The sequence below is a fragment of the Nestor notabilis genome, unplaced genomic scaffold, assembly GCF_000696875.1.
Source record: "Nestor notabilis isolate BGI_N333 unplaced genomic scaffold, ASM69687v1 scaffold29023, whole genome shotgun sequence".
NCBI lineage: Eukaryota > Metazoa > Chordata > Aves > Psittaciformes > Psittacidae > Nestor > Nestor notabilis.
Genome location: NW_009921935.1, coordinates 273 through 14387, shown reverse-complemented (window position 1 = coordinate 14387; position 14115 = coordinate 273). Strand labels below are relative to the sequence as shown.

The 14115-nt window shown below is 37.1% G+C and overlaps 1 protein-coding gene across 1 annotated transcript; it reads right to left on the bottom strand.

The window, feature by feature from the left end:
• Nucleotides 1-1832: 1832 nt before the first annotated feature.
• Nucleotides 1833-13385, bottom strand: CEP76 (centrosomal protein 76kDa). Its single transcript, XM_010011369.1, has 11 exons — nucleotides 13230-13385; nucleotides 12807-12888; nucleotides 12234-12458; nucleotides 11037-11222; nucleotides 10262-10359; nucleotides 9431-9559; nucleotides 7220-7411; nucleotides 5136-5302; nucleotides 3900-4233; nucleotides 2491-2708; nucleotides 1833-2020 (listed from the first exon to the last, which is right to left on the bottom strand). Exons 1-11 carry the CDS (start codon nucleotides 13383-13385, stop codon nucleotides 1882-1884), a joined length of 1926 nt encoding a protein of 641 aa, XP_010009671.1. The 3' UTR covers nucleotides 1833-1881.
• Nucleotides 13386-14115: the final 730 nt, after the last annotated feature.

Here is a 14115-nt window from a genome sequence, read left to right as displayed (position 1 = left end):
TTGAAGGAGCACGGTTCGAAAAGGGAACTGTCTTCCAAACAGCTGGGAGGTGACGCTCTTGCCAGAACACACCTAGGCACCAGCCGCTGCGCCAGCCTCTCCACATGCCTACACCGACGGATTGTGCGCTTCACACGGAGAGAACACGTTCCTGCTGCAACTTGAAACTCACACCGGAAAACATGTGGGTTTTCCCTTTAGTATTCTACAATTTTACCCAGCACAGGTAAAAGGAAATTTAAAATTTCCCCTCAGCATCTGCTGTATATGAAAGATGAGGGAGCATGTAAGCGACCAGACAATCCTGGGCATGTCCCCGGCCCCTGAAAGGACACACAAGGCCCAGCTCTGACTGGAGAGCTCCTCTTTCCTATTTCACCTTTACTTGTATTGAACATGGATGCTTTTTTCCTCTTACAATGAAATACACGCATAACGCATACTGCTGCAAAGAAGATACAACTCATACTTAAATAAAGCTATTAAAAATTTAGTGATACTCACCACACAACATGATTCAGCCTTCCACATGATATTAGATATAATGAAACTGTACTGTCTGCAGCATTGATCATGGCTCTGTAGGCTGTATAACAGGCAAAGGAATAGATTTTTTCCAGATATGAAAACAAAGGTAACACAAAAACAGATTTTGAAAGTATTTGAAACCTGTTAGCAGCAGGGCCAGTAGGTACACAATGTACAATTAAAATTACAAGTTAAAACCCCAGGGCTGCAGAAGGCAGTACCTTATACTTCGGGAAAAAAGACAAAAATGGTGTCATACCACTACACTGCCAATTAAATGTCCATGCAAAACGCCAACCTTTGCTCCTGCTGTATGTGTTGCAAGCTTCTTTAGGATCAAATTGGGTTTTTTTTGCTCCAGCACTAGCAGTCAGATCTTTCCTACAAGTAGAATAAAAGGAGATAGACACAGACGAAAGGTACAGAATGGCTTCTATAGAAAAGATCAAATACTTTTTTCTTCAGCCTCAGAGGGGCTGGAGTCCGCATGGAAAAAAACATGAGCAGCATGGTATTGAGAAGTTCTGCAAGTCCAATTGCTTGCTGTTTCTCAAAGCATGAAGACTAGAAGACACTCAGCAAAATCACCATCCACATGTTGAGACAAAAAAACCCATAGATGGATAATTAAATATGGATCTCAGTGTCAGAACTGGACAAAACCATGAATGTTTTTTAAGCAGAATGGACTGGCTACATCTTCTACCTCAGAAGCTTCCTAAGCTAACTGCAGGAAAAAGGCATCAGGTTAAACCACTTTATGTAACCCAGCACAGGCTATCCATGTGTTTGGCTATCCACATCTTAACTTCAGATATTAATAAAAAAATTCCATAAATTATTAAATTCATACGATTAACAAGATTATCCATACTTTTCTGACTGAACTTTTCTCAGAAGCTGAATGTAGAACCTATTGCTAGGTCCAAGAGAAGCAGAAATAAAGTTTGCTCTGGAAAGGACGCGTACTTCAACTTCAGTATTTCTAGGTCTTGGTCACCCACAAAGTACACCCTGGATGCTACACAGAGAGTCTATTACCCTGGAGAGGTAACCCAGACTTTTTTCTAAATGAACTCTCACCAATTCAGAACTGCAGAAGAGAAGCTGGTATTTTATGCACGTTTTAGTAATTTGACCCACATTCCTTTAAGTACCAAAATTAACTTTTATTAAAAATAAGAATAAATTCTCTTTATAAATACAATCATTACAGTGTACACAATCCTCTTCAATACACACACTGCAGTATCCAAAATCAGTGGCATTTATATAAAATACTAGTTTTTAATTACATAATTTTATACATTATTTTGCAGCTTTAAAAAGGTATGAATGATGTTGGGGTTTTTTTCAAAGGATGGAGCGGTATTTACAAGCAAACATAATCCAAACAGCACACGCAGATTCAGGATATGCAAACACTCGTACACGAACTGCAAGTCGCACTTGGTCTCCCCTACAACAGACTATTTCTTCGCAAAAAGGAGACCTGTATGATAAAAAGAAAAACAAGAGTAACAGATATTACTATTATTAAAATTTTCAATTACATATGTGCAATTTATTTCAACTGTGACTAAGACTTGAATAACAATGAGCGTCATGAGCCTGTCACTACAAATAATAATACTGTTCTACACTGCAGGGCCTGTTGCCTTGGAGGAAAACAAGGCCACCGCTGATCATTTTTAACTAGTGCAGAGAAATTAACTCAACTCCTCAATGTTCCATTTAATTCGTGAGAAGTCTATCATCACTGAACTCAATGTAACATAAAAGCTCTGTACCCCATGACCCATTTATATATACAACTCTTCCCCCGGTTCTAATTTAAAGAAAACAATTTTCTTTAAATTCCATCATGTAAAAAAAAAAAAAAAAAAAAGAGTTGCAATTCATAACTAAGTTGTTATTACTTTTAACATACACATATATGTATCTCTTCGTATTTAAACTTACCGAAGACACGTGGCAAATGCTCTCCTGGCATTTCTGTATACAAAATGGATAGGAAACCCTTTAAATGTGTGACCATCAGGTACTGCTCTTCTTACAGCGTCCTGAAACTCTTCATTTCCTGTAGAAATACTTGTTGCACGTTCGAGCTCATAGGCTGCTAATGCTGGTGACAACAGGTAGGATAGATGGTCATCCCAAACAGTAGAAAGGCCAAGATCCTACGAGGCAAGTCACAGAATGATGACAAGTGTGCAGAATGAACATTAGGCTATGACCAAGCTTGTCTATTGTATAGATTCAAATAAATCCATGACAAATCTTTAATGCATAGTTAATGGAAGAGAAACAGTATGATTTGTATATTGACTCATGCACCAGCTGGAACAATCAACCACCAACAACAAAATATCAAATATTGAGCAAGAAATTAAGTTAGAGTACTAGACTAAAACAAGACCAGCAGAGTTGAAACTAGGTATTTCAGCAACAGTATCTCTGCATGAAATGTAAGAAGGTTGTGCATAAATGCATACCAAAAATATATGGGAAAGATCAACTAAGATTCACCTCACATTCTTTATAATGTCTCTCAGGGAAACCCACTTCTGAAAAACCAATGCACAATAGCTCCCCAAAACACATACACAGATACACGTACCTTCTTCCTACTATTCCACGAATGCAAAGAGGGAGAAAAATCTACCACGTTATGTGTTCAACATCACATGAGACTCATACTCTGAGAATGCTACCCCAAAGGTTGAGCATTGTGTGGGGAGATAAAAAGTAAAACAACCAAAAAAAACCAAACATTAAAACCAGACCTAAGTTAACAGGGATTTAAAATATCATCTCCTTCATATCCAGCACAGGAAGAATAGTTTCTGGCACATTACATGTAAAAATCCTGATAAAGGACAAAACTAATTTCTACAAACACCTTCAGATTTTGCAAAGCAGTCAGAGTAAGAACACGGGAACTGAAAGCCTGCTTTTATCTAGGAACCAAAACCATTCGCAGTGGATAGGGAAAGCCCACTACCAACCAAGTTTGGTCTTCCTAGCTCTTATACAGACCACTCACAGGTAGTTTGCAGGTACCAGTAAGGTGAATATCAGAGACACAGGAGAGGCAAAGGCAGGGTGGGGGGAAGGGCCCATACAGAAGGCTACCAATCACCACTGCAAATAGTAAGTATGATGTCTAAACCAGCTCAGTAGTTTTTCCAAACAATTTTTCAAATATTTCACTTTTCAAATAGCACATTTCTGAAAACGCTGACAGAAAACACGCTGCAAAAGTATGGGTATGTTGAAGTAACAAATGGCTACCCAAAACAAATAAAAACTGTAAACCCATGCACCTTTCTTATCACAACAGATCAATGACAATCTTTAAACAGAGTTACCTTTCTGTGTTCAGAGACCAGTATTCTCAGCTGCAACTCTATGTCATTGCTTGCTACCGCAGCATCTATTGTGGAATCACACAGAGGAGGGAAAGGGGGAACTGCAGATGTTGATCCAGGCAGACATACAGATTTTATTGCTTCTCCACTCATGGGTTTCCATTTAGATTCATCATGCAGGTCAAACACACAGACCTCCACAGCGTCGGAGGGCTGACAATTTCCGAAGAACTTTTGATGGTTGAAGACACAACCTATTGTGCGATAGGGATACAGTGGCTTGGGCTGTTCAACTAGTGGAGGGTCATCAGGCTTGATAGGTCTGTGGATATACCTAATCAAAAACATTTGATTTCTTATTAATACACCTAATTTCAAGACAAAGTAAAAATATTTAGATTGGTCAGATATAACCCATTTCTCCCTTTAAAAATATTAGCCAAGTTGGTTAAATTTGGGGGTTTTTTTCCTCCCCAAATGGCATTCATTTATTTACAGAAAAATAATTACACATATTTTGGAGGTACACTAAACAATAAACTAATACATCACTTTTTTTTTCTTTAAATCTAAACAAATAAGCTGTTTAATCAAACTCAACAGCAATTAAATTTTGCAACAATAAAGACATACCAATACAGTTTCCCCACTATTCATCACATTTGGAGAAATACATCTTCCAATGCTAACCACAGGATACACAAACAGTGTCAAAACAGAATTGCTCATTTTCAACACTGGATATAACAGGTTCTAGAAGCTCTGGAATATAGAAGAGCTATGTGTGCCCTTCTAAAACAACTCAAGTGAGAGAGAATCTCAGAGACTTGCAAAGATTTCTGCAGGAGAAAAAAGTAATGTAACACTGATTTCACAGATGAAGTTAAAAAATGCGGGTTCCTAAACAATAATGTCAGGTTTCATCTCCTTTTTTACAAATGGCAGCAGTGATAGCTTCAATGGCAATCAGCTACCATAAGACAGTTGCTATACAGTATTAAAGCCACTGAGAACTGTATTACAAACTATGGAAATACTTCACCTCACACTGAACCAGTTATTTTCCAAACAAAAGTAATATACAGAAAAATGATTCAAAGACAAAACTTACCTGGATTACATGACAGGTGTAAAGATAAAAAACAAAAAAGCAACAACAAATATCCCATGCAAACTTCAAAATATTGTTCGCTTCGATAATACACTGTTCACTTTGTTTATATTCCTTTTACTCACCTATGCCCTGTTAAGCTCTCCCAAAAAGTAACTGTTCCATCTGTTCCAAGAGTCATTACCCAAGTGTGGGGAACTCCTTTTCCTTTTGTTCCAACACAAACGAAGGCTTCCAAACCAAACCCAAGAAGAAGGCTGCACAGAAGGTTAGCATGATCTTCACAGTCACCCTAGACAGTAAACATTAGTACGCTGGTTTGAGTATCAGGTGTGGATAAAATCTTAAAGAAAAAAAAAAAATAGTGGTATTTCTCTAACCATCACTTAACACATCACGTTTCTCTCTTGTTTACCTAAAGCATGCATCAAAAGTCAGGCTTTTAAGGTTTCAGTTTTCTGGAATAGAATAAATCAATTAAAAATGTATGTTCAAATGATAGACTGTATTTTTTATTCAAATATCATTAAAGCTAGAAAACATTTCTTATGATTATAAAGATAACTTCAAGTATTGCAAAATCAGAATCTATTGACCCGTGAAGACAAAACCCACATTCTAATTAAAACATAAAAAGCATATGTAACAAGGCAAATACTTGATGTAGTACTAGAAATTACATGGTATTTTCACACAGTTAGGAAATTTGGTGACTTAGTAAAATTTAACTCTGTTGTTACTTCACTGCCTTGAATGTGTTGCCAAAGTTGAGAAATTAAACAAAGATAAAACAACATCCCTCACAGACCTAACTATAAAGCAGCTGAAAGTCACGTGTAAAGCTGCTTTTCCCTTCAGTCAGAAAACCCATTTCTTTCATAAATACATTACTACCACTGATAATTCACAGAAAACAATTTCTGAATATGATGTCTCATGTCCTTTACAAACGTTAGCTGTAAAGAAAGAACAAAAACTCCTCATACAACAAAGCCTTTATAAATATAAAGCACAGCATGCAGAAGTGGAAGCATAAGGCTCTTTCATACTATTCAGAATGTTGGAAATGTAAAATTCGGTGTTCTTGGATATATCTGTTCATTACACAGATAACACAATCTTCTCCATAGTAATTTACAAGGGTAATACGCAGGAAAGTAGGTTTAACCAAGTTTCTAGTGAACTTGTGTTCATTTAATAATGCCATACCACATTCCACAAGAAAAGTAATAACGATCCAGCTGGTGTCTCAGGGGCTAAATTCAGCTATTTTCTATACAGCTTTCCACTTCTGCCTTGGAGGAAATCTTTTCTCTGTGCCTCCAAACACAATAGCCCTCAATCTCAAAAGTCACTATCATCATCTCCATCTGAAAGCCAGTAGGTAGCAAGCGATGCCTTTATATGGTACCTATGCACGAAACGATATTCAGAAACAACAGCTAATGCCTGTTCTGTGAGGCCTTTGAGACAGATTTAAAACCTAGGATACAGTTCCTGCTGCCAAGAAGATGACATCTTTTCAATATGAACACATCAGTGGCGTTACTTTTGAACACAGAAGTATCTCAGCTGCAATGAAAAGCATCGACCACTTCAAAGAGGTATTAAAAGGGATTGCCACTACATTTAGCCATACAACAGAAAAGCTATAATCCAGACCAAGTCACAATTTGTTTCAGTTATTATAATCGTATGATACAAATGTCAAAACACCAAGAACTAGGTTGAAACCGTTAGTAAAAATCCCTATCTTGCAAAAATGGAATGTAAAAATTGTCAGTATATTTTATCCCATCTGAAAAAAAAAAAAAAAAAACAAAAAACAAAAAACAAACCAGCAAAAGAGACTTTGAGACTTTTTCAACTTTTCCTGGATTAGTCCAGAATTTAAACCAGTGTCATGCACACTAGCAGGGATTCACTGTGTAATTACATGGGATCTTAGAAAAGCAAATGAACATAAACAAGCTCATTGTCAAACAGATGTATTGACGAATGGACGCCAACAATAGCAGTCAAGAAAGCCTGTTCCGAAGCTTTGTTGTCTGTTTAACATGTTTCTCTTTAAAAATATCTTAAACAAGTTATTGTAACAGAATTCTCCAAATTTGATTTAATCCATGTATTTGCAGCCTGTTTTAAATCACCAGCTTCAGTTAGAATATGATACCAACTATTGCGTCACACAAGGACTATTTTCACATACCTTGTTTCTACATAAAAAAGCAAGAAGGGTGCACCACTGTTCTTGTTTGCCACCACCTCCTCCGATGACAGGAGCTCTTTCATAACCCAGGACACTGACAAATCGCGCTGCTTGTCTAGGTGTGTCTAGTAACCGGCCTGCTCGAAGTGGTCTGATGTACAAACATACCGGATGGTTTACTCCATTTTCATCCTGAACATGTAAAATATGGTTATTTATCATCCATGCAAATATCACAGAAGATTCAGCTCAACTTAAATGGGCTATATTCTCCCTGAAATAATTATCACTCAAAAAAATATTAAGACACAAAAATACTTCTGAATTAAGACACAAGATCATCAAGGCAACTCATTTAGAGACATTACAGTTAGATTTTTCTGCTGGTTCTGCCACTTGTAAGGACATTTTGGACTCAATGTTCAAACACCTGGAGCAGCACAGGCTACAATTCATTTTTGTAAATGGATGAGGAACTGTTCATGTTCCACCATCAATTTCCACATTATCATCAAGCAAAACCAAAACCGTAACAAATCACACACACACCCCCCAAACCCACAACAAACCCAAAAAACACCACCCCAAAAACCAACATTAAACACTCAACAGCTGATTTGAATTTAAAAGATGTCTATTTGCTTCTGAATTTGAATGCTCTACCCCTTGTCATAACACCAAAAAACAGTAAAATCTACTAACAACAAAGTAACTAGATTTATATAAATTAAGATAGTAATAATACTAAGAATTTCTAATTTCTTGGGGAAATGAAAGAGTAAGATGACTGGGAAAAGGTCTATTTCATTACATGCTGCAGGGAAATACTCTGATTATCAACTGTCAAAACTCATTCAAGTACAGAATTCTTCCTTACTTGGCTAAATTGTTACTTCTATATTTATACACTCTAAAAAAAGGGATCAAAGCCTTTTAAATCTCTGCAGCTTCAAGAAATGATGGTCTACTGTAGATTTCTGGGTGCAGAAAGTAGAATACCATTAATTCACACACTGCTTTATTCTCAAAATACAAAAAGTCCCATTTTTACCTCATGTCCCCAGCCAGACTCACAGCTCTAGAATTCCCTATGTAATTATGTATTTGTTTCTCTATATACTCTGCTCTGAAACCCTCTGTTGCTCATTCTGCCCCCAGACAGAGTAGGTTCCGGGTGGACAAAAGGCTGGGAGGGGACACAGCCAGGACAGCTGACCTGAACTGACCAAAGGGATATTCCATGCCATACCAGCGATAAAACTAGTGCTGGTGGGGAGCAGACTTCTAAACTCACCCCTGCTTGGAAACTAGCTGGGCATCATCCTGCTGGTGGCAAGTGGCAAGTGACTGTCTTTGCATCCCTTTCTTCCCACTCGTCCTTCCTTTCTTTCCTTCAGTTATTAAACTATCTTTATCTCAACCCATGACTTCTTCCTCGCTTTTGCCCTTTCTACTGTCTCCCTCATCCCGCTGGGGTGGAGTGAGTGACTGGGTGAAGGCCCAGCTGCTGGCTGGGATTTGGAAGTTCACATCACTACTGAACACTCACAGTACAGCCAGAATGGAAGTTGCTACTTCACTGAAGAGTATGCACAGATCATTTCAGGATGTTACTTTGAGATAATAAGCTACTGCGCATTATCTGTGCTAGGGAAACTGCTACTAACAAGTTAAATTCATAGCATGAAAAATGCAAGGATCATACTATTCCTTTTACTGAGGGACACTTACCATGGAGCAACTGATACAGTAATTTATTACCCTACAATAATGTCTATTGTTATGTGACATTAACCAGACAGATTGTTTTACAGAGCTCAAATACTGCATGGATATGTTCTTGTAGATCTAGTAAGTGCATTTTTTGTGTTTTATCTGGTATAAAATTTGTCTGAAATAGTTTGCATAGATAGCTTAAGTCTTGGCCATTTGTGAGTCTTCAAGGAAAAGACTAAACAGGTTTTATCACCTCATACACCAGAGGTGGCTGGAGCAACCCTTCTCTGGGCATTATACTGTTAAGCTTCAACACGCAAACAGAAGTTACAAATTTCTTTTTTTTTCCTGATACACCACACGTTGCCCCAGTCTGAATATAACCACATCACAGATCTATTGAGATTCTATATGCATATAAACCTCACATAAAAAAAAAAAAAAAACCCCAAAAAAATACCTTGAAGATTTCATCTATTTGTACAGTTTACAAACCTGCGCAAAAATCTTTACTAGCCTTGTGTTGTGTGTAGGCCTAATCTGTAGGTATTCTCTCCACCACTGTTTAGCATAGACAAGAAATAACCGTTCTTTTTCTGCTGTTTTCTGACGTTCCAAAGCAAACTGCAAGCCAGAAAAACATAACCAATCACATATGTATGAATTTCAAACAGGAAAAAAACCAAACCCAAAACCAAAACCAAACAGCATAATCAGTAAGTACATTAACACCAAATCCTAGCATATGTAAAATAAAGCTTAATATTTAAAGTGTGCCACACAAATACTGAAGAATAGTATTTTTAAATTAAAAGCCAATGAACTAAAACCTCAAGCTACATTTCTTGTTTGTAGGCTCACGTATCAAGCTTGACTTAAGTAGTGTTCATTTGAAGCGACGCGTTTCTGTACAGAAGGATTGCTCAGCTTTTGATGTGCAGAACAGTATCTACACGCACCTTCAGGCCAACATTTACTGACTTTCCAGGCAGAATAGATGACTTGAACTTATTGTTTCAAATGGGAGAGCAAGAAAACATATAGTACTTGAGGAAAATCAGGTATAATATACCTTATTTTTCTTCTTAAAATTTTGATACAAGTAATTAGAAAAACTATTAAAGTAATAATTTAAATAATGTTCAGTATGAATAAAGTAGTTTCAAAAAAAGTGTTATACGTAAGTTTAAAGGGTGAAAAAAAAAAGGAACAAACATTCAAAAACCCACAGCCCTCAACATCTACAAGTAATTCTATACTAATTCTATATTGACCTTTCCCCCCCCCCAATAAAAAAGTAAGTAAGACCTCCAAGAAATTACTTACTTGCGTATTAATTACTTCTGGAGACAGCGTCTTATCAAGTTGTGGATACATTTCCAGTCGAATGTTTAAAACACCAGCAGAAACTTTTGATTCTGTACCTTTGAACCAAAATAAATTTTGATCAATTCTCTCAAAATTATTTACTTAAGAAATTTCAACCAGGCAAGAGCAAATAATTAAAATAAACATGTTAGCCGTATAATCATCAAAAAATAAACAAACTTCTTTAAATACATGCAAAATAAGCATCTTTATTTAAACTTCAAACTCAAATGAGGCTGTAAGAAAGCATAATATGGCCAAAAAAGCAGACATGTAGACGTGAAATAATTATGCAAGGCCCTTGTCCTGGTTTTGGCTGGGATAATTTTCTTCCTAGTAGCTTTCCTACAAAAGTGAAATATAATATCAATGTAATAATATTATTATAATAATATCAATAATGATAATAATATAATGAAATAGAGAGATGAAGGAATAAACCCCACCCCTGAGGACAACCAAACAACCAAACACGAAGTTTGAAGTACTATACCCACTGAATGATACTTAGCCTGTCTCCATAGTCATTGGCCCCTCCCAGCCAACTCTCCCCAGTGCATATACTGGGCTTGGTGTTCTATGGTGTGGAATACCCCTCTTCTAAGGATGCCTTAAAGTAATTTATGAGTTGAACTAAAATTAAACTACATCATAAATACTGCTTTAAGCTTACAAGCAAGCTCAGTACCCAGTATTTTAAAGTCATCATTACAGCCTTATTATTTATCCTTACCTACACCCAGGAGTTCAACAGCAACATTTGTTATGCCATTCTCTGCAGCCAAGACAGATCGCCACTCCAAGAAATAGGATGCTACTAGTGTTGTCTCACCAAATGTGTCTGTTCTGATCAGCACCATGTGCACTGGATCACATATAGATAACATAGCGGTTGCATCCACCATTTTACTTCCATCACCTGCCGTTATTAAACCAAGATAAGATAGCAAGAACATTATCATCCTAAATCCTCCTCAAAATTAAAAAAGTGTGCATTTACATTCATTGTATACATCACATTTTAAGAAAAATCTCATCTCCAGAAGTGTAAGCAATAATCCCATCTTAAAACCAAACTCAGTTTAGGACCAAGCTACAGACAGGTTACAGTTAATTTACAGAGGAGAGAAAAAGATTCCTATAGCTGCATACTCCAATGTAACTGGTTCAACTGCACAAAAATTAAAATGGAATTAGCATTTAGGAAAATAAGGAATATTAAAGGACCATTAAGGAAAAACAAATGAAAAATATTCTTTTAATAAGTTGGAATGCATCATGTCAACTAACTATAAGTCAGTATTTAGAAAACAACTTTCCCTGTAAAGTTCACTGTGTGATATAAATAGCTCCATGAGCAGCAGAATTAACAACATCTGGTTTTCTTTGTGACATATTCACTCCCTTGCCAAGCCCAACTGCAATAACTCTGCCTTTCTCTCTGTTTCCTGATGTCCCACAAGCTATCCTGGATTTTTACAGAATGCAGACAACATCCAGAAGTCTTTTAATAACATACTCAGCTCCTACCATGTTCCCTGGCTACCAATAGAAGAACAGTAATAGAGGCTGTGGATGACTGTATTCTGCAGGTGTTTGCAAACTGAATTCACACTTAAGTTTTTCCTCCCATGTGATGACAAATCTACATTTCCCTTCTTCATCTGTCAGCAAAAAGTTCATTAAAATCACAGCCACCTTAGCTGAGACTATCATCTCACTGTCACTTATGGATGAAGCTGGTCAAATTCAAAAGAAGAGGAGGCCGGAGTAGAGAAATACTTAACCTAATGCAGTAATCAGTTTCCTTAGGAAAACACAATAAAAAATAGGAAAGAAATACACTAAATAGCAGCAAACATATTCCACAAAACTCTCAAGTCAGAAAAAAACCCAATAGTATCAGCTTTAAACCCACAATATTCCTTACCTAGGCTATCCTTGTGTACTTCAAGTAAAAATCCATCATGAAAATCTGGCTCACAGGCACAGGCTACAGGTTTAGAACGGAAGCGCTGATTTCGAAAATGTAGACACAGAGTGAAGGTAGAACAGATCTGGCCAGGCAGAGGCTCTGGTTCCTGAAGATGTTCCAGAAAAGCTTTTCCACCCAAAACCTGAAGGTAAAGATACCTCCGTGTTGGGTCAATGTTAGCTGTAAAGCGTAGCAATAAAAATGAAGAGACTACAAACAGATCTTACAATGCATGTTAAATATCAGTTAACTAATAGGACACTAGAGAAAATAAACATTTGAGACAAGTACTTAGGAAAAAGTGATTTTTCAATGTATGGAAGTTATCTTCATGTAAAACAATGAAATAAAAAAGTATTTTACGTGAGACTAATTTCTGCTGCTTACATGAATTTAGTTCCTTTAGATAAGCAGGAAGAACATCCACCTTTATGCCAGTAATGGATTATTAACTCAGAGTTCAAAAATCGTAACTTCAAATTTCTCTCAAAACTAGGATCCAAATATTAAAATAAATAAGCAACATACTTTTTTTCAAAGCTGGTGGTTCTCTGTCAACAAAATGTGTTGATGGTTTTGGAGCTGAAGTCCTCTCCTTTTCATTCACATCCTGGAATCATAATTAAGACTTTTTTGAGGCATCAAGGGATGCAACAGCGCTCTTACAGCAGTCTTGTAAAAACTAAATAATCTTCCATTTCAACTGGATGCCATTCCTCAGTTATGCTCCCTTCCAGTACTTGAGATGCAACAGAATTGAACAAATATCTCGGATGTAGTATTAACATTACCCTAATTTTAGCATATCCATTAAGCTGTCCTGCTCCTGTTATGTCACAAATCAGTAAAGCCCTTATAAGCCTTTAGAATTACCATGTTTTGACTTTGTCAAAACACTAAGTCATTAAGAGAAATGAGCAAAAATATTTTCACTCTTCAAACGCTACTTACAGTTACAAATTTAAGTTCCTTCATAACATCATCAATGATTCCTCGTTGTCTTAAGGCTTTTATCAGATCTTCTGCGGATAACTGCTGATGCTCAGGTGCTAACTCTTCACGTATAGTCTCAGCAAGAACTTCTCTTATCCTGCCATGGACATCCATCTGAAAGAAAATTCACTATATGCTACAAACACCTGCTCCTTCTACAGTAGCAGCTGTGACTGAACAGTCACTCTGCAAGTCTAAAGCTATTCTCCTAGGAACACAGAAATAACTACACCAAGACATTAATCCTTTTAGAACTAATCAAATGAGTCACTATCTCACTAAAGCTCTCCTAGTTAAAAAAGTTACAAGCATACAGAACCTGAGCATTTTCACTGCTTTTGACAGCATCCCCTGCCTTGAACTTCCCTCCTTACAAAAAAGTCTGCAAATCCATCTATTAGAAAATGGTTGCTGTCTCCCTCAAAATTCAAACTTAGGATAATAGCTTCTTATTTTTGTTAAATAAAAACACTCTAGTGTGAGGTGTCCCTGCCCATAGCAGGGGAGCTGAAACTAGATGACCCTTTCCAGCCCAAACCATTCTATAGTTCCACGATAAAAGGGAAAAATACGCCTTTATGTACTCATAGGTAAGGCGCAAAAGTCGTAAACCTCCACTGCAAGCTTCCCCTGTGCTCCAAGGGATGTCAGATAATTTCTGTCCTTCACCTCAGCTCTGAAACTGCTGTTTTCTCACACAGGGAGAATGTTACGGCCCCAGCCACCAGATCTTAAATTACTCCTGATACACGAGTTGAAGAATTCATATTTATTTCCCCGTCAGTTCAAAACGAAGCCCCACGCCCAGAGTGCTGCCCCCGCCGCCGACACTGCTGCCGTCCTC